General features: G+C 46.4%; 1 protein-coding gene across 3 annotated transcripts in view; it reads left to right on the top strand.

The window, feature by feature from the left end:
- ASAP1 (ArfGAP with SH3 domain, ankyrin repeat and PH domain 1) overlaps nt 1-18,752 on the top strand; it is a 339,203-nt gene that overhangs the window by 270,148 nt on the left and 50,303 nt on the right. For all 3 annotated transcript variants that reach the window (XM_040625648.1, XM_008689380.2, XM_008689378.2), the window contains exons 14-15: nt 15,347-15,434; nt 17,463-17,511. In XM_040625648.1, the coding sequence (XP_040481582.1) occupies nt 15,347-15,434; nt 17,463-17,511 (137 nt within the window). The remainder of the gene's footprint in view (nt 1-15,346; nt 15,435-17,462; nt 17,512-18,752) is intronic.

Genomic DNA, 18,752 nt, shown 5'->3' with positions numbered 1-18,752 from the left:
GAGGTAAGGTAATGTGCCCACGTCACACCTGGTGAATGCTGGGATTTCAGTCTTAAAACCTCCATGAGTGCTTAATGGTCAGTGTTTGCTGACCAAGCAGGACCTACTCTGCTCATTATGTTGGCAATTAAAATACCTGGGGAGCTTTATCAGAAGAAGTCCAGCTACATGATCCAAGATCAGAAACACGGACAGGAATAGATAGCATTTACTGAGTATTCTCCATGCGTGGGCCATTCATTGTTCTGAGCACATTACCATAACTTATTTTATGTAGCTTCTGTTGCTCCTACTTGATAGACCGTGAAACAGTCTCTATTTCTAGGCCTCCTCACCATCATCACCACCCTTACCACCATCACCGTCATCACCACCACCACCACCCTTACCACCATCACCGTCATCACCACCACCACCACCATCGTCATCACCACCACCATCGTCATCACCACCACCATCACCATCACCATCATGGTGGCTCACACTGTTGAATGCTCACCATGTGACGGGCATTCACGAGCACCTTAATGCATTGTAATCCTCACAGCAACTTAAGTTATAGGCGACGTCACCTCCACTTTTCAGATGAGGGAACTGGGGCTCAGAGAAGTTCACTTAAAGGTTACACAGCTAATAAATGGCACAGCTGGGAATCTGGTATAGGTTGGAACTCTGCTCTTACACACTCCCACACACTCTAGAACATTAACTCCCCCTCACCTGCAACCCCCGTTTCTCCCCAGCGTGGGATCCCAGCTTGGGCCATCACACACATAGTTAGCCCTAAACCAGGAGTGCTGAGGAGCCCGTGTGGGGGAGGAGCACGTGCCTGTACATGCAGGCTAGAATTCTTTGATGGCCCGAAGTAGGGTGTGAATCCTGGGAGGTGATTCATTCGTAAGGACAGCACAGATAGCCCTGCACTTCTATGATAAAAACCAGTATGGCCTTTCCTGAGTCAGTATCCTGACTCTTGGGGGAACTGCAGGGTTGACCTGTCTCTGGGCAGGTTCCAGAGTTACCCGGGGTGGTCTTCAGGCCATAAAGCCTGTAGCAGCTAGAACGGCGCTCCTCGAGTGTCTGGTGTCGCGGAGGGGTTGGCGCTGCAGCTCTGTGTGCTGTAGCTGGAGCACGAGGTCAGCGGGCGCCCGGCTGTGACTGTGCCTGTTCGTCACAGCTTTCCTGAGCCAGAGTCGTGTCTCGTTGTCTGACTTCGTTAGCTGAGTCAGGTCTACGTGGTGTGACTCTGAGTCGGATCTAGTATGTGAGCAGAGACAAAAACCAGAAAAGACCCAGGGAAGCTCCTCCACCCCCAGGGAATATTCTTCAGGTTAAATCTACTTCAGTGAAAATTTCTGACCATTCGGCTTGCTGTAGATCAGGAGTTCTTAGTCAAAAGATTAGCTACCTTCCCTCTCTTTACCCTCTTTTTCGCGTAGATTCATCCGACTATGACCATCCTCAGTAAGCGTCTTGACAAGTTATGGCCTCGTTACGTCCCATCCACTTGCCTTTCTTAAGAACCTGCGGTGGGAGGCAGTGCAGTGTGAGGAAATCATGGAGGGGATGGAGTTGAGTCAGTGGTAGTCATTGCTAAAAATAAAAAATAAGTTCCCTTCCACCCTCCTTTTTTTCTCCTTGCCATACACCTAGCTGTGGCCTAGCCAACTCTATCAGTGCTTTATTAAGGCTCTGATCAACAACCAGGATCACATCAGCTACATTGTTTAGTGGTGGTGAGAAAGGACTGTGGCATGTGTCCGATTTGAGCCTGAATCCCACCTTTGTCATTTACTAGGTGACCTTGAGAAAAGTATTTATCTCATAAAAATGATAGGATTAAATGAGAAAGTGGGCTGCGTGTGGGCATCCAGTTAATAGGAGTCATGGCTGTTAGCATGACCTCATTGGCTATCCTGGCAAGACTGAAATCTGTCAGTGGGCAGGCTCTCCTGCTGCAAACATTGGGAATTGTGGGTCCACCTCTCCTGCCCCCAAAGCAGCCCCGGGAGTAAATGGGCTCCTCCACCTAACTTCAGATTCCCTCCCGCTGGTTTGTGTTATTCTGTTCCCCACTTGTCACTGGCTTTGGGCCATACTTTTTTGCTGCCCGTTACATCACTTAGAGTCCCATCCCTGCTCCCACTGAAAGGTCTCAATAGCCACTTTTCCTGACCTTACAAACACTGTTGATTACTCAGAATCCAGTTGAAAATCAAGGCCAGCAGTTTCCTAGGAAAACATGGGATTGAGTCATCTTTGGAAAAGTGGACAAAAGAACCTTTGTTTTCACAAAATTTAGGGCCTTTGTTTGGGGCCCCTTACCACATGGGAATTTGTCCCACTTGAAGGGTCCCAGTCGGTGTCACCTATCAAAGTGACTCAGGAGAGGGTCAAGCGTGCATGTAGATTGATGAGGCATGGTCTGTTGGATTGACCGTTCATGAGTGATCTGCTCTGGGGGCCAGTCGTCTCCCCAGCTTTCACTGTTCATGGAAGAAATGCATTTCTCTGCACACCTGCAGGGTGGGCAGCCAGCCCTACAAGATTCCATCTGCAAAACCATTGCTTTTCATGTGTCTATTGAAAGACCTACATTTTTTTGTTGTTGTTTACTATTCAAAGTAATGCATCACTATGGGGATCAGATTCAGTGAGAATCTCTGAATTCGCTATTACGGTAATATTGATAGTGGCTTCCATTGATGGTCCATCTAGTGTATTCTGAGCAAGGTATAAAATGTTTTAATTTCGAAACATTAATAATAAGAAAGCTCTGGCAAACATTTCAGCCAGCCTCAAAGCTTCAGGATAAAGTAGTTTATATCAAGCCACTAAACAATCATAAATAAATTTCTATAGAATTGTTTGCTTGCCCTTTTTACCTTAAGCATTAGAGTATATAATAAAAATCTAAAACAAATTATCAAAGAGTATATAAGAATTATAGTTGGAGTATGACTGTATTATAGTAATCCTGAAAAATTAATGTCAAAAGTAGTTTTGTTTCTCAAAAACCCTTACTTACTGAATTTATTAACCTCAGTGTCACATTACAGTTCAGATAACAGGTTGAAAAGAGAAAAATGACCACCGTTCACAGATCACTGAGAGCATGCCCTTCGCTCCATGTGCCAAGCTAGCCCAACAAGCCAGGTGCCTCAGTATTTACTTTGCACTAGTCTGCAGATCCTGAGGAGTGGAAACTGCTTACCTTGGATTTCCCAGGACCTAGCACACTGCCTGACATACAGTTTGTGTTCAATGAATACTTTTGAGTGAAACTTCTTTGTCTAGAAGAACAAACAAAGGGTCAGGGAGATTAAATCCCATGCCTAGCGTTATGCAGTCTGTAAACAGCTGGACCAGCTTTCAAACCCTGAAGCCTCTGCTCTTTCTAGTGCATGAATAGGCTTCTCCTCCGATGCCAACTTGTTGTTAGGTCTTTGAAAGTTTCTTGAATAATAATAGTTCTCTGGAGAAAGAAACCCCTTATCATGTCACTGAATCACTGTAAGGTCTTAAAGTAGAGAAGTCTGAAAGGGTTTCCCAGAAGGAGGAAAGAGATTACAAAGCATCCCTGAATTTGTCTTTGATGTGAAGGCTGCTTTTTTAAAATCTTAATTTTTCAATTGCTTGCAGATGCTCTTATGATTAACACCCTAACCGTCATTAAGTTCATGGTCACTTTCTCAGTCAGCCAACACTGAGAGTACTTTCCTACAATATCACACAGATGTCCACTAAAAAAGGTTTGGCGTTTTACTCCAAAGGGCTGAGCATCCAGCGGGACTGGACCAGGGAGAACCTCTCTAGAGGGCACTCGGTAGACTGAACATCGTAAAAGTGGGGGGGGGGGGGGGGGCGTCAGGAGCACAGACAGCCTTCCGAGGCGCCCTGCTAATTAAGTGCCCTTCCGGCTGTTTATCATGTGTGGCTTTGTTAGGACATCTAACTTTACTCATCTGAGAAAATTCTCCCTGAGAATTCAGGGAGCGGATGCATTGAAAGCTCTGTGGAGCCTGGACTATACCGGGCGTTTCATAAACGCAGTGGTTACAGTCACCGTCTCGGGAAGCTGAGGTGGGTTGCAGCATCGGATCCCAGAGCCAGACTACCTGGATTTGAATTCCAAGTGGCACCGAATCCCTATGAGGCTTTCCCCATTTAAATAAAATATGGCTCTTAATGGTCCCTCATTCATAGGTGGGTGTAAAGATTAAACTAGCTCGTTGATGGTAAGCAACTAGGACAGGATGTGGGACAGAATCAGTGCTCAAAAAATGTCAGCTATTATTACTATTCCTATTATCTTCCCCGATGTGTGCCTCCATTTGAAACCGTGGTGTGTTGGAATTTTTTGGCATTGCTCTACTTCCTTCCTTCTCAAGGTGCTTTATGAACCAGGTGCGGGTACCTGTGCTCATAGTTTCATTTCGCCCGTCAGAGGTTAACAGCACCTCTGGCACCTCCGGGGCATTTCACTGAAGCCAAGAATTTGATGTCTGTCTCCCTGTCTTGGGATTTTTTGAATCCACAGACATATCCTAAGAACTATTGTTTTTCAGTCCAATCCGGAGCCCTGAAGATAACATTCGGCTGCAAGGGGTTCAGCAGGTGCACTGGAAGTCCATCAGGAGGCAAAGGCAACCCACACAGGGGTGCGCCCCCTTCCTTGCTGTGGGTTTAACAGGTTTCTGTGATCAGCCTTTATGGCATTCTGAGGCTCTGCTGGATTCCACGTCTTTGTCCCCATTGTCACTCAAAAGAGTATTTTCCTTTCTCCAAGAGATAGGAACAACACTGAATTGTCAAAGGACGAACTTGGGAGCCCACGAGTCCTGGGCTCAAACCCCTGAACAAGCCGTAGGACCTTGGATGCATTACATAAGCCTTTGGAGCCTCCATTTTTTCTGGTGTAAAATGTATAATTTACTCATTAAACATCTCATTGATTCCAAGCAGCCCCTGGGCTGCGTGTTAGAGAAGCAGGGATGAATTAGCGGCCCCGCAGTCTTGGAGCTTGGAGTGACCCAGGGCTAAGTGCTTGAAGAGTAGGGAGCAGGATGCTGGGGTAGAAAATGAAGGGGCAGCTACCTTCGTGTGGCCAAGGAGGGCTTTTCTGAGCAGATAGCGATAAAGCTTGGGAGGAGCAGTGCCCGCGGAGGGAAGAGGAGAGTCCCCACTCCCGAGCCCAAGAAAGCACGTTCTTGGAACCCAAGAGAAGCCAGTGTGGGTGGAAATGGCATCACTTTCCTTACCCTGTATGGAGGCTTAAATAACACATTCTTTGAAAGCTATTGCTATCTATATATTCTGGGTGCTAAAAAAAAAAAAAAAAAAAAAAAAAAAAGAGCATTCAAGGAGAAACTTAAAAATTACTTTATGGTTGATATTGCAGAAGTTCCAATTAAGCAAGAACCATTAAGAAAAGCTGTAACAACATCCTGAAGCACTATTATTGTAATTCTCTATTGAATGGCTGTCTCCCCCACTTGGCTGATGATAGTTCTGTTTCCTCCCTCAGCTTCATTGGTGCCATTTTCTTCACCTGATCAGCCAGCTCCTCACCCTCCTGCCCTTGTGACAGGGCACCCTCACCCCCTTCCCTTTTCTTTACAGACCAGGGCTGACTTCTATAAATTAAGTTTAAAATGCAGCCTCGGGTCCCACCAGCACTGGTGTTGAGTCCTAATTGTCATGGTCCCTCGCAGAAGAAACCAGTGCACATGATGCTATATGGGCATATAAAATAAGCAGCACCATTTCCAAAACTCAGGGGGTCCCTGTAGAATATCTCTGTGGGCTTCTGCCACATTGCAAATGCAGAACCAAAGACATCGGTGTTTATTAGACGACTTCCCAAATCCAAGTTCCATGAAATGTATGGTTAGAAATCTATCTGGTTATGTCTTACAGGTTATTTATAATGCTTCTAACCAATACATTGAACAGGAATTTTTACTGTATTTGAATCCCAAGATGACGTATAACAGCAACCCTATAGAGTTTATTTCAGATGCAAATTCCTATGGCTTGCATCTGAGTGAACTTGGAAGAGGCTGCAGTTGGCTAAATGAACCCAGCGATTCTCCGCCCTGACTCGAAAGCCTTTCTGGAAGCAGCTCTGACCCCCTCTTCCAGGTGCTCTGTGTGGGCCTGGAGTCCCCTCACGCCCACTCGATCTGCACACTCCGTGTCTTCACATTTCCCCAGGCTCTCTGTGTTCCCCACCCACACACCCCCACCCCAACCATGGCCCACAGCCCCCAGTTCACCCTGCGCAACTCTCCTGTCAGACAGGATTTGCTGTTCTCTTTGAACCTGAGTGATTTTAATAAGTAGCTCTCCCAGAAGTGCTTCCATTCTAACAAGGAACACTGCTTTATTCTAGAGAGAAGTTGATACCAATAGAAGTTTATGTATCAGCTGTGTGGACACCATTGGAAGTAATATTTCGGAAATCATTAGCATAGAAACAGTAACATTTATTCAGCACGTACTACATGCTAGGTACCTTATGTAGGTTTTCCCACTTAATTTTTGTGACGCTCGAGGCAGTTGCTATTACCTCCGTTTAAAGGACAAGAGTCCCGAAGTCCCCTAAGCACCAGGTGCTAGAGCCAGATTTGAGCCCAAGAAGTTGAATCCCAGAGCCTGTACTCCCTGCCACTTGGAAGTGGGGCACCAGACACTCCTGCTTTGCCTTGGTTCATTTTCACAGCAAAGCGGCAGCATTTTCCTTCTTTGTGATGAGAAGACTTGAACTCAGGAGGGTGAAACTACTTGCTCATGGCTGTTAGCGGATGGCTAGGCCTAGACCCAAAGCCAGGTCAAAATAACGGATTTTTCTTGCATTCTACCATGTACCTCATAGTATGAATAAACTGCCCTAGTAAATTAATGAAATATTGCATTACTCCAGACAAATGGGCAGGAGCCTTGGTTCCCCAAAGTGTAACTCCGTGAAAGCCAGTTACTTTTGGAGGCGTGGGGGGAGAGAGCATGCACAGGAACAGAGAGTGGGGTGGGGGGGAGAGTGCAAAGGGAGAGAGAGAATCCCAGGCAGGCTCTGTGCCCAGTGCACAGCCCAAGATGGGGCTCAGTCTCACGATCCTGAGATCATGACCTGAGGCACAATGAAGAGTCACCCGGGCGCCCCTGAAAGCCAGGTATTCAGGGCAGTCTCTCATTGTGGCTTCAAAGACCAGCAAGCATCGGACCCTCAATTCCTTCTGGCGAATCTTCCAGAGGCACAAGGGCCTCACAGTGCTGATGCTGCCTAGGATTTGAGGAGCTGCCAAATAAATCTGCTTCGTGTTGTGAGGAGCTTGGAGAGAACTCCTCCAAGGAACTGGTTTCTTACATGAAGAAGAGGGAGTGAAATTGAATTCACTTGTTAAAGAGGTTACCGATCCGAAGCACCAATCTTGCAGCTTGTGAGGGCTGAGCCCGCAGCAGTCCTCTGGGGTCATGCAGTGTGCTTCCAGTGTGATTGGAATTCCAGCAGAAAAGGGAGTGGAGTGATACGTCACAGATTCAGAAAGTGTACCTGTTTGGTTGCGGTGTATGTCACTGGTTCTTAAAAGGTAAAAGGACTAAATGCACATTGGAAGGTATAAAACAAAGGACCTACAGTCAGAAATTAGTTGGTTTATGTGTTACTCTCCACCCCACCCTCCCCAGGATGAGAAATAAGAGAGTCCTTACAAACGTTTTACCTTCACCTAACATTCTGCTAGCCGTGACCTTAAGGCAAAATTACTTCACCTTTTTGTGCCTTGGTTTCGCCATCTGTCGAGTGAGGGTGATAGTACATGGTAATTACTTTAGGGTGGTTGTGCAGATGAAACACACAAACATATGTGAAAACACTTAGAACAGTACCTGCTACGAGTTCTGTGTAATTGTCAAGACACTGATACTGCCCTCGTTATAATTACCAGCCATTTGTATGTAGGGCAGTAGAAATCTGTTCTAAATGTTTGCCTCAGCTACTCGCTGTCCATTTTTTTTGATAAAATCGGGTAATGGGAATACTTTTCTTAAAAAATATAGCCTATAACTCAGATGTTTTATCATCAAATTACTGCATTTTATAGAATTATTTTAAAAGGTTTTTGGTTTGTGAGCTCTGGTTGGTTAACAAGGCATGGATTACAGTGGTTACTATGGCTACATAGGAACTAATTGCTGGAAAGTTCTTGTGCTAGCCCATGGGGCGCCTGGGTGGCTTAGTCGGTTGAGCAGCCAACTTGATTTCGGCCCAGTTCGTGATCTCAGGATTGTGACATGGAGTCCTGAGTCAGGCTCTGCGCTTAGTGGGGAGTGTGCTCGAGGTTCTCCCTCTCCCTCTGCCCCTTCCCCCACTCGCTCTCTCTCAAATAAATAAAATCTTTAAAAACTAACAAAAATTTAAAAAATAATAAAAGTTCTTACCCTGGCCCAAACTCTATATGTGGCAAGTAGGAGACACTTATAGAAATTAGTAAATGGCGTAGTGTCCCCCATATTTGTCAGTTGTAGTAACAATAACATCAGCCCCACTTCTTATCAGAAGCCCTGATAAACTTTTTTTTTCTATTTACATTGTAGCACATACTCTCAAAAGTAAAGTAAGATATTTCTTTATACCGCAGTAAGATATCTGCATTTTCACAGGGGCCTGGGTGTCAGTCAGTTAAGCAGTTAAGAGTCTGCCTTCAGCTCAGGTCATGATCCCAGGGTCCTGGGATCGAGTGGCACGTTGGGCTCCCTGCTCAGTGGGGAGTCTGCTTCTCCCTCTCCCTGCTTGTTCTCTCTCTCTCTCTCTCAAATAAATAAAATCTTTGGGGGAAAAAAAAAGAATATCTGCATATTCAAATATATCTTTCTCACACATGTATTCTGCCAACTGGAAATGAGTACCGTGGTGTAAATGGTTGGGAGGGTTAAGGGAATCCATAGTCATGCATACTCTAGAATGAATTACTTTAGTAATTACTAGTTAGATGATCACCTCCTCCCCTGAGCTATCTGAAGGACCACTAAAGGGGAGGAGAGCTTTCATTATAACCACAAGATAGTAATTTTGGAACGTGGAACATGTCCAGAATGGGTGGGATTTCTCAACAGAAGTAGTAAGTACTTTGGAGGGAAATAAGGGAACTGACCATTCCAGGGTAGGAAGAACAAAAAAAGGAAAAGCAGGAAAGATATTTTCACTTACTTTGCAAATGTCCCAAGGGCTTGCCTTGACAAGGGAACAGCATGATAAATGGGAAAAGCTCTGGGATGGAATTTGTTCAAATCTCAGCTTTGCTTTTTATTTCCGTAAAACGTTGATCAGTTTACTTTTGCCTTCCTGACCCTCGGTTTTCTCATCTGTGAAATGGGTACATAACAGTACCTAGCTATTGGGTTATTACAAGAATTACATAATAAAAATTTATAAAAATACCTAGCACCTTATTAGGTGCCCAGTAAATGAATACTGTTACCTCACCCCCAAATAAACCAAAATACTTTCCAAAAAGCAGTGGTTTAAATGAATAAGATTTTAGAGAGAAGATCTCTCTGCGGTGGTAGGTATTAAGGACGTACCTAACATGTTGCTGAAGGGGGTTGTGGTTATTGGCTGCATGCCAAATATATGTGTCCCCCAGGGCAGAGGAGGTGTCTAAATAAATACTTAGTGAACAAAACGTTTGACCGTAATGATCAGAACAGCCCTGTTACTAAGTATTAGCATAGAAAGTGAAAAGAGCTTTATTATTTTTACCTCTTACCACACAACGGCCTCAGCCTGGCGGGGTCAGTCTTATTCCCCAAGTAATTCATGATGTTCATTTCTTGTTTGCGAAGCAGAGCAATTCAGTAGGATGATGGAGGGAAATAATTTCATTCCTGGATACTAATTCTAGTAGCAGCTGTTTCCTGCTAACAGAGAAATATGCCTGCGCTAACAACTTCACACTTCCAGCGAAAACATTTCACCGTGGTACACACTAAGCTGTTTGAGGACAAATGTGTGGTGTTTGTTTTCTTCCCGGAGACACGGAAACATTCATCAGAGTTGACTCATTCCGCTTCTACATGCATTTCTACTTACATGTCTGATGATTGCCCGAGCTGAACAGCAGTTTCTGTTTAGAGTGGCAGAGCATTATGTCAGAGGGATAATATCTTCATCCCTTCTCTCATGGAACGTGTCCAGAGCTTCCCTAGTGGGAACATTTTCAAAAATGAAAAACTTGAGGGTGGTCTTGCTGTGTGTGTGTGTGTGTGTGTGTGTGTGTGTGTAAAATGAACACATCTGTGTATATTGTTAATTGAAAAAAAAAAGCAGTTTGCAAAACAGTATATACAACTTGAACTGACCCGTGATTTTTTACAACAGACATCTCTCTCTCTTTCTCTCCCTTCCTCCCTCTCTCTCTGTCACACACACACCTTGTTAAAGTCAGTGTATTAACAATGATGTCTGGGTATAAAAGTTAGATTAACAGGTAGTGTGCAGTTTCTTCTTTGCACTGTGTCCCCTAGTGTTTCTTTAGTTAATACCGTTGTCATAATGAGAAGTGAAATCCGTAAGAGGAAGCCTCAAGAGTTTCAGGGAGCAGAGTCATAAAATCTTCAGTTTTGAAACCTCTCGAAACTGTATTTGAAATAGAAGCACCTGTAGCTTCTGAAAGATGCAGCTCAGCACCAGACCCACAAGCACCGTGCAAACGTCCCTCCGCTCACCATCTCCGCTCGCCATCCGGATGCCTGGGCTGCGCTATGCACACACTATACCGACGTCGCTTGTGGAATCATTGATCGAAAGTCTCCCTTTTTCAGCAGTATCTTGAGTCCCCGGCCCCCAGTACCATGACTATAGCTTTGATTCAAGCCCGCATCATTGCTCATCAGTCTTACAGTCCCAGCCGCCTCCTCCAGCCATCCCCCTGAATGCTCGTGTCAGTGCTCGCTGCTCCAGTGTACCCTTCACTGGATTGCCAGAGCCACTGGGGGAGGGGGTGGTGGTGAGCGCCTTAGCATGACAGGCGTTCCCCGCTCACCTCCCCAGGGGCATCAGTGCTGCCCTGGTCTCCTCTGACCCCGGATGCCTGCACCTGCTGCTCCTCACTGTTTCTGCTCCCCTGCCTTGTTCAGACTCCCCCTCTGGGTCCTCGCCAGGGCTGAGGCTACCTCTGTGGGGTGCGTCCCGGTCAGGCGGCACACATTCTAGGTCCCTGCCTCAGGCTGTTTCCCGTAGCTGCTTGAGGACACAGAGTGCTTTCTGTATGTGCTTGGAATGTTGCAGAAGCTTACGGACTGTTTAGCCAAATAAGTAAACAGCTATTTCCAATAGGCTTCTAAAATTTCTCATCCGTTAGAAAAGTAACGGGTGGGGGCGCCTGGGTAGCGCAGTCGTTAAGGCCTCTGCCTTCGGCTCAGGGCGTGATCCTGGAGTTCCGGGATCGAGTCCCACATCAGGCTCCTCCGCTGTGAGCCTGCTTCTTCCTCTCCCACTCCCCCTGCTGTGTTCCCTCTCTCGCTGGCTGTCTCTCTGTCACATAAATAAATAAAATCTAAAAAAAAAAAAAAGAAAAAGAAAGAAAAGTAACGGGTGGAAAATCAAATGACCTGAGCAGACATGGAAGTAGAAGTGAGTCTTGGGCACCTCTGCTGTCTGTGTCTAAGCCTTACTCTCCTCAGAAGCAGGTGTTCTGTTGTGCGATAGGGCGACCGGCTGCTTCGGGAGCCTGCGCTGCGTGGGGGAAGCAGGAGGACTGGGGCTTCCGTCCACTCGGACCTGGGTTCTGCTCCAGGCTCTTCCGTCTCCTTACTGAGAGATTTTAGGAACATCGGGTAACCTCTCTGTGCCTCTGCTGCTTCATCTCTGTAAACTAACATGACTCCCTCACAGGTGCTAGTACAGCCGATGGTGTATGTAAGGCAACTGGAATGCTTTCGTTCATTTCATAAAACATCTATTGAGCACCTGCTGTATGCCAGGCCCATTTTAGTGAACAGAAAAGTGTGTGCCCTTAGCAGGAAGAAAGAGGAGAAGGAACTAAGAACTAATAAGAACCAGAAAGACAATAGAGCTGGTGTAAGGGAATGGAGAGTCGCTGGAGGGGGTTAGGCCAGGAAAGCTGTCTCTGAGGAGGTGCTGATTTTGAGAGACCTGAAGGGAGGGAGGGAGGAGGGGGAGAGCCTGCAGCTGTAGGAAGCGGGGGAGGGGTGTGAGCCACCGGGAGGGAGGCCTGGGCGCCGTCACCGCCCAGCAGAGGGAGCCACAGGCCCAGTGGCAGGAGCTGGTGAGAGGGCACCTGGAAGCCGTACTTGGAGTCCAGGTACAGACCCGGGTTTTTATCCAGAGCCTGGTAGGAATCCTAAACAGTAAGGACTCAGTGAATACATGCTTTCTTTGCTTTGTTTTTTCCTTTCCTTTCCTTAAACAATATGAAAGCATTTCCTCAACTGTACACAGTGACTTAGCCCAGGGCAAGTCGCTCAGTCTTCCTTTGATTTTAGTCTGCCAAAAAGCCAGGAAGATTATACCTTCTTTAATCGATATACCTATAAATTAATACTAAATGTCAAGAAAGTGCTGTGAAATTTTGGAGAGTTACACAAATCTGGGTTTCTGGTATTACTACAGTAATTCCTGAGCCTTCTGGGGCCCTTGGTCCAAGGACTCGGGTTGAGCACACCACTCTACTTTCTGGGGTTTGTGGGCCCAGTACTGGCTACGTTGGCTGCTTCAACAGTCAAAATTGTGTTCTTTGCTCCTCAGATTCACATTTGGGGTGATAGGTCATTTGTCAGGTGTCTCGCTGGCATCTGGGGGAAGAGCACTGTATGTAGGCAGGATGTACCTGTGTCGAATGCACTGCATGTTGATGTGGCAAATGTCAGGCCAGTAGGCTTGACAGAATTCCAAGGGAATAGATATCCTACGTCATCATGATTGGAGTTGGGGGCCAACGGTTTAGAACCCTTATCATCAGAAGCTTTCTGGTAATGTAAACTCTGAGATAGTCCGTGCTTAGAAATGAGAGGTGAATGGAGCTGTTTAACTTTTCCGAATAGTTAATATTAAGTATTTTTTTCCCTTTCTGAGAATGTTGTCTCTGTTCCTTGACTGTATTTGTTGGTGAGGTTGTTCAGGAACGCTGGAGTAGGGGCACTTGGGTCGCTCAGTCGTTAAGCGTCTGCCTTCGGCTCAGGGCATGATCCCAGCGTTCTGGGATTGAGCCCCACATCAGGTTCCTCCGCTGGGAAGCCTGCTTCTTCCTCTCCCACTCCGCCTGCTTGTGTTCCCTCTCTTGCTGGCTGTCTCTATCTCTGTCAAATAAATAAATAAAATCTTTAAAAAAAAAAAAAAAAGAAAGAAACGCTGGAGTAACATGGATTTGGGAAGAAAAAAATCATCTAGTTAATCCTCTGCTTCATTCAAACGTGAATGGTGTCTAAAAAATTCTTAAGTTTTTCCAAGAGATTCCTGGACTTAGGGTAAGAAACCTGAAACCTCTTCTGCGTAGTCATTTGAAGCATGGGAAGTTCTTCCTTCTGTCTGGCTCGGATCTTGTATGATTTGAGCCCGTTTCTTCTTCATCTGTACAAATGGAAAACAGCTGTCCTGCCTTCCCCTGTAACCACCTTTCATGTTCTCGAGGATGGTTATTAAATCACTCCCTAGCCTTCTTTCCTCGGAACTAAATAGTGCCTTCAGCCGATCTCCAAAGTGCCCATTTTCCACTCCTTTAATCATCTCCTGATCTTTCCTAAGCTTTTCTCCATCCTTCTTTAAATGTGGATGCCAAATTGGAACACAGGGTTCTGTGGAGAGTCTCACAGTGAACTGGGATCACTACCTGTTCAGGCTGTGGGAGGTGACTGTCATTCATATGGTAATGCAGCCATCTTGCCAGCGTCCAGAAGGGTGAGCTGTAAGACAGTTCCCTTTCCAGTGGGGGGTGGTGGAGGGGACCTAGTTGTGGCTGCAGCTGCGGGTTTTGGGAGTCTGAGGCCTGTAGCAAACCAAATTCCAGGTCCATTCTGAGAAAAACTTGCAAGGCCTACAAACTCCCGCTTCCCCTTCTGGGCTTGGCAGCCAGTTCTGTAGTGCAGGACTCCTCTCCCAGGCGCTCGTTCCTCTTAGAACCCTCCTGCGAGGGACTTCACGGCTGGTGTCCATGCCTGAGTCAAACGTCTGTGCCATAAACATGAAGTCTCTCCCTTCCTCCCCCAGACAGCTTGTTTTGGAACAGATTCAGGACAATGGGCATTGTTTTCTGGGTTTAATTTCATTGAAATCACAGAGGGAAGAGAATCTCAAAAACGGTTTAGCGAGCGCAGGAAGGTAAACAATTTAATTGCCTAGTGTCCGTAATGGAGAATGAGAGGTGCAATGTGTGGTTGAAATTGTCTTGATCACCTGCCGTCTCTGTTGTTCAGGGCTTTGATTGGGTCACTGACATGTGACCTTTTCCTACCCTCCTCCGTTTTCCCCCAAAATGTAAGTTCCTTGGGTGTAAATGGTCCTGGCTGGGGATTTTCAGAATCACACCAATCAGTTGAGGCAGGAATACAGGACTGGGGAATTCCATTGCTTCTGACATTTTACTCCATGGTCCTCTCCTGCATGAAGCAGGCATGCTCGCATCAGCCACTGGCTAGCGTGTGACCTTGGACAGATACAGGCAAGGAGATAAGAAAGAGTTTTGACCAGAGTCATTCTGTAGCAAGACTCCATGTAGACAAAGCCTAAATTAGCATGACTGTTTAAATCCTGCAGGGTCAGAATAAATTATATGTGTGACCGAGAGATTTGCTGATAAATGACATGAACTCCTTATTATGTTTTCCCTCTCTCCAGATTTTGGGGCTCATTAAGCAATGTCTCATTAAACAGTGTCTCACAGGTCAATTGTCTTTGCACGTTTGAGAGAAGAACTAAATTTTGCATTACAACCAAAATCTGTGGATCCCTGAGACATCCGGTTGGGGCTGACTGGTTACTGGGGACATTTTGAGTCTGCTCTGTTTCACAGTAAGATACAGAAATGAGAGCGTCAGCTATTCATGCTTGGGTGTGTGGAAGGTGAGAGGTGCGTTTCCATCGAGCGTGCCCACTCTGCAGTGCCAGGGAAGTGAATTATCTTGGTTCCATTCTGATTAATCAGTGGGATGTTTATGTCCAGTTAAAAAAGCATTTGTAAGATTTTTGTCCTTGTTTAATGAGCTGCAGAATTCGGGGGTGGATGAGACTCCATGGCAGGTACTGCGTGAGACTGCGCGCCGGCCCCACGGGGCGCTCACCCTGCAGGTGAAGGGACAGTGCACCATGTAACTCCCTCACTTTCTCTTCTAGTCTAACAGGCAGCCCGCTAAGTTGAACCTTCTCACCTGCCAGGTGAAACCCAATGCCGAGGACAAGAAGTCCTTTGACCTGATATCACGTGAGTCCTCTTTTGCTCCCCATTGGTTGCTGTGGCTTCTGGCCCTGTGCATTTCCATCTCTGGGCATGCAAGCAGCAGCTTGCCCAGGCTAGGCCCCCGGACAGATCTCTTCATTTACAGTGAGCCCACCCGCAGCGGGGAAGGCAGGACAGTGTCCGATCCGACCCGCAGTAGAATCAAATTGAGGCGTGTACATTAAACTAGACCAGTTCTTGAGTGTGAGCCCACAGCTTGCTCCCCTGGAGAGATTTTTGTACATACATTGCTGTTTCTCTCTTAGATCTGCTGAATCACGGTCTTTGCTGTGAAGCCCAGGCAGATATTTTTTAAGAAGCCCCAGGTGATTCTGATGTGTACCTGCGGTTAAGAATCTCTGGTGTAGACTTGAGAATGCAGCTGTGCAGACAGGAGTTATGACCATGCCCAGAGTTTTGTCCTTGCAAAACAGGGCTCTTGAAAATCATCTTGCTTCCAAGCAGAACTGCCCTCCCACTTCACGAATGGAAGACACTGCATCCCATCATTCACTTAATCCATGGGTCCTCTTATGATGAGGACACATGATGACCCTACCATCCCCCAACCTATGGCCTGTATCCTCATGGTCTTTAGAGAGTGGGGAAAGCTCGCTTGCTTCTAGACTGACTCCCTGTGCTTACACTGGTCCCAAGGGGGCACTTGCAGACCCCCCCCCCCGGTAGCTGAAGGGACACCTCTTTATAAAGGAAGAGGATGGTAGTGCCAATAAAGTGACTCACCTGTATTCTGAAATCCTGTACATTAACTTTCAGTATTCTTCCTTCTCTCTAGAGCCCTGTGGGGCTGTCTAGCAGCTTACGTGCAGACCACAGTACTTTCTTGCCCCCTGCAATCCTTCTGATGTAGTTGTGTGAATGGAAGCCCCAAAACAGTTTCAACCCAAAGGACTGAATCTGTCACGAGACCCTTTAGATGGAGTCTCTGCAGCATCTGTTAAAGTTCAGAGTCTCCATGATTTTTATGACCAAGAAATTTCTCAGGTCGTTGACAATAAAGAAATACAAGAAGGTGGAGTTATGACTCTGAAAAGCTGAAATTCCTAGAAGTGAGAGCCCGTGGGTTATTAATAACCATCATCAGTCATTGAGCATCTAATATGTACCAGGTGCTTTATATACATTATGGCCACTCCTCACAAAAGCCCTATCAGTTTCTTATTTATGGAAGAGAAAACTGAGGCTCAGAGACATTGAGTGACTTACCCAAGGTCACACAGCAATAAACCAAGGATTGGATTCAACCAAGGCTCTTGGGCTCTACTCTGCATGGCGTGTTCTTGGACAAACACATTCTTTCTATCTCTCAAGGAGGTGAGGCGGGGAGCTGACCTGGAGTGGTCATGTAGTGAGTGACCGGTTAGTTTGACCTGAACATGTCGAAACATTCTAGCAAATCCTGCATTTTAAGAAGAGCCTCCCTTATGTACAGCTGCTCAGACTCTCCACATTAGGCTGTTCCCTCCTGACCTGGGCAGCATCTTGAAGGTGAACCTTGAGCAGGGTTGAAGCCCTTCCTCCCTGAAGCCTGATTCAGCCAGAGAGCAGCCTGGGGCAGCGTATGCCTACTGGGCGTAACTGCCCTGTGAGCTACGAATCATTTCAGAAAAGTAATTTTTTTTAAAGGTAACACAATAAAAGGCACATTGAAAATGAATAAATCGCATACCAAACTGGCAGCTGGCCGTCTCCAGTTGGTGGAGACATCCACTTTGATCCCATGGGATCTATCCCCCTTTCCATCTTTTTTTCAAAGGAAGTGCCAGATGCTTGGTATTTGCCGTTATTTTATTGTATTCCTGTTGCGCTTCAGAAAAATAATACTGACAAAGTGAATTGTGTAACTGCTAAATCAAAATGGTGTAAAAATAAGATAATGTTAAAACTCTTACTTTTGCTGTGTTTTTTTTTCCAGGAACTTTCATAATTTACATTGTAGCTGAAGGTATTCTGCTTACTAAAGTTTCTCTTGTTTTCTTTTTTGTGTTTTAGATAACAGGACGTATCACTTTCAGGCAGAAGATGAGCAGGATTATGTAGCGTGAGTAGTTTTGGATCTAATGGCACAGTGTCTGGAACTGAAAAGGCACTCTGTCCTATAGAACAGACCTTAAAATTTCCTTTTTATTACTGAGAACCTCTCCTGCGGGTTGCACGTGCTTCTGTCTCACCTCTGGACCTTCACGTGTTGCTCCTCTCTCTGTCTGGATGCTCAGTAAATTCCTTCAAGATTCAGCTTGGGCCTCACCATCCAGGGGCCTGATAGGCCTCCTCACACTCCTCAATGATCCTCTGGTTTGGTCTGAACTCTCTAAAGACTAAGAGCTCTTGAAGGCAAGGACTGTGCCTTACTCACCTTTAATCACATTGCCTGCTCTTAGGAGGGGCTTATCCAGTGCCAAGCCCATCTGCTTGGATGCTTGGCTGTTAACTGTGAGGGAAGAGGAGAGCCTGGCCCTGAAGAACAGTATGGGCAGGTGCCTCCTGTGGGTGAGGGTGGCTCAGAACCCCAGAGTAGGGGGAGACCAGGTATGTGACCTCAGGCAGCTCCCTGCCCCCTTTCTTCATGTTATCCCTGGTCCTGGGCCATCTTCATTCCCTCTTCCTGTAGCCTGCCAGGCAGTGTGGGACCATTACATCCTCAGCTGCTTGGGAGAGAGGATGTTTGTGATAAAGTTGGCAGTTAAACCTTTTGTAGCATTCCCGTTTTCAAATACCTGTGCCATTGGTGACAAAATAAATGTTATTTTCCTTAATGATTTCTGGGGAGCCACCGAATTCTCTTCACCCCCCTTTCACCTTATACTCACCCCTTTTATCTCTCTCTCTCTTCCTTCCCCTCTCTCCTCCTCCCCTGGAGAATTCCACCCCTTCCCCATTTCAGAAGAAATGATAAAGGGTCAAAAAGATGCACAGTTGGGAGACACAGAGCAAAAGGGTGGGGGGTGGGTGGCTGAGAGAGAAGGTAGGAGAGGTGAAGGAAGAGGAGGAGAAAAGTCTTTGACCCATTCATTCATCTGAAGATTTAGTGAACGCCGATTCTGGGCCGAGAACTGTGCAAAGCATGGAGAATACAAGGCTAAGTTAGACGGAGCCCCTGCTCTGAAGAAACGGTCTGTGTTGGAGGAGAAGGCAGGAGACAGAGGGCAGGGACAGAGGCGGCCATGTGCTGTGGGAACACACAGGGGCATGCACCTTCTCGGCTGGTTCTCAGGAGCGGTGTTCAGAGATGACTTCCAAGAGGAAAGGAAGCAGCCTGAGCCAGCTTGGGAAGGTGCAGGA

The sequence above is a fragment of the Ursus maritimus genome, unplaced genomic scaffold (assembly GCF_017311325.1).
Source record: "Ursus maritimus isolate PB19 unplaced genomic scaffold, ASM1731132v1 scaffold_9, whole genome shotgun sequence".
In the NCBI taxonomy this organism is placed as follows: Eukaryota; Metazoa; Chordata; class Mammalia; order Carnivora; family Ursidae; genus Ursus; species Ursus maritimus.
Note: the sequence above shows the minus strand (reverse complement) of the source record. Positions and strands in the feature narration are given on the sequence as shown.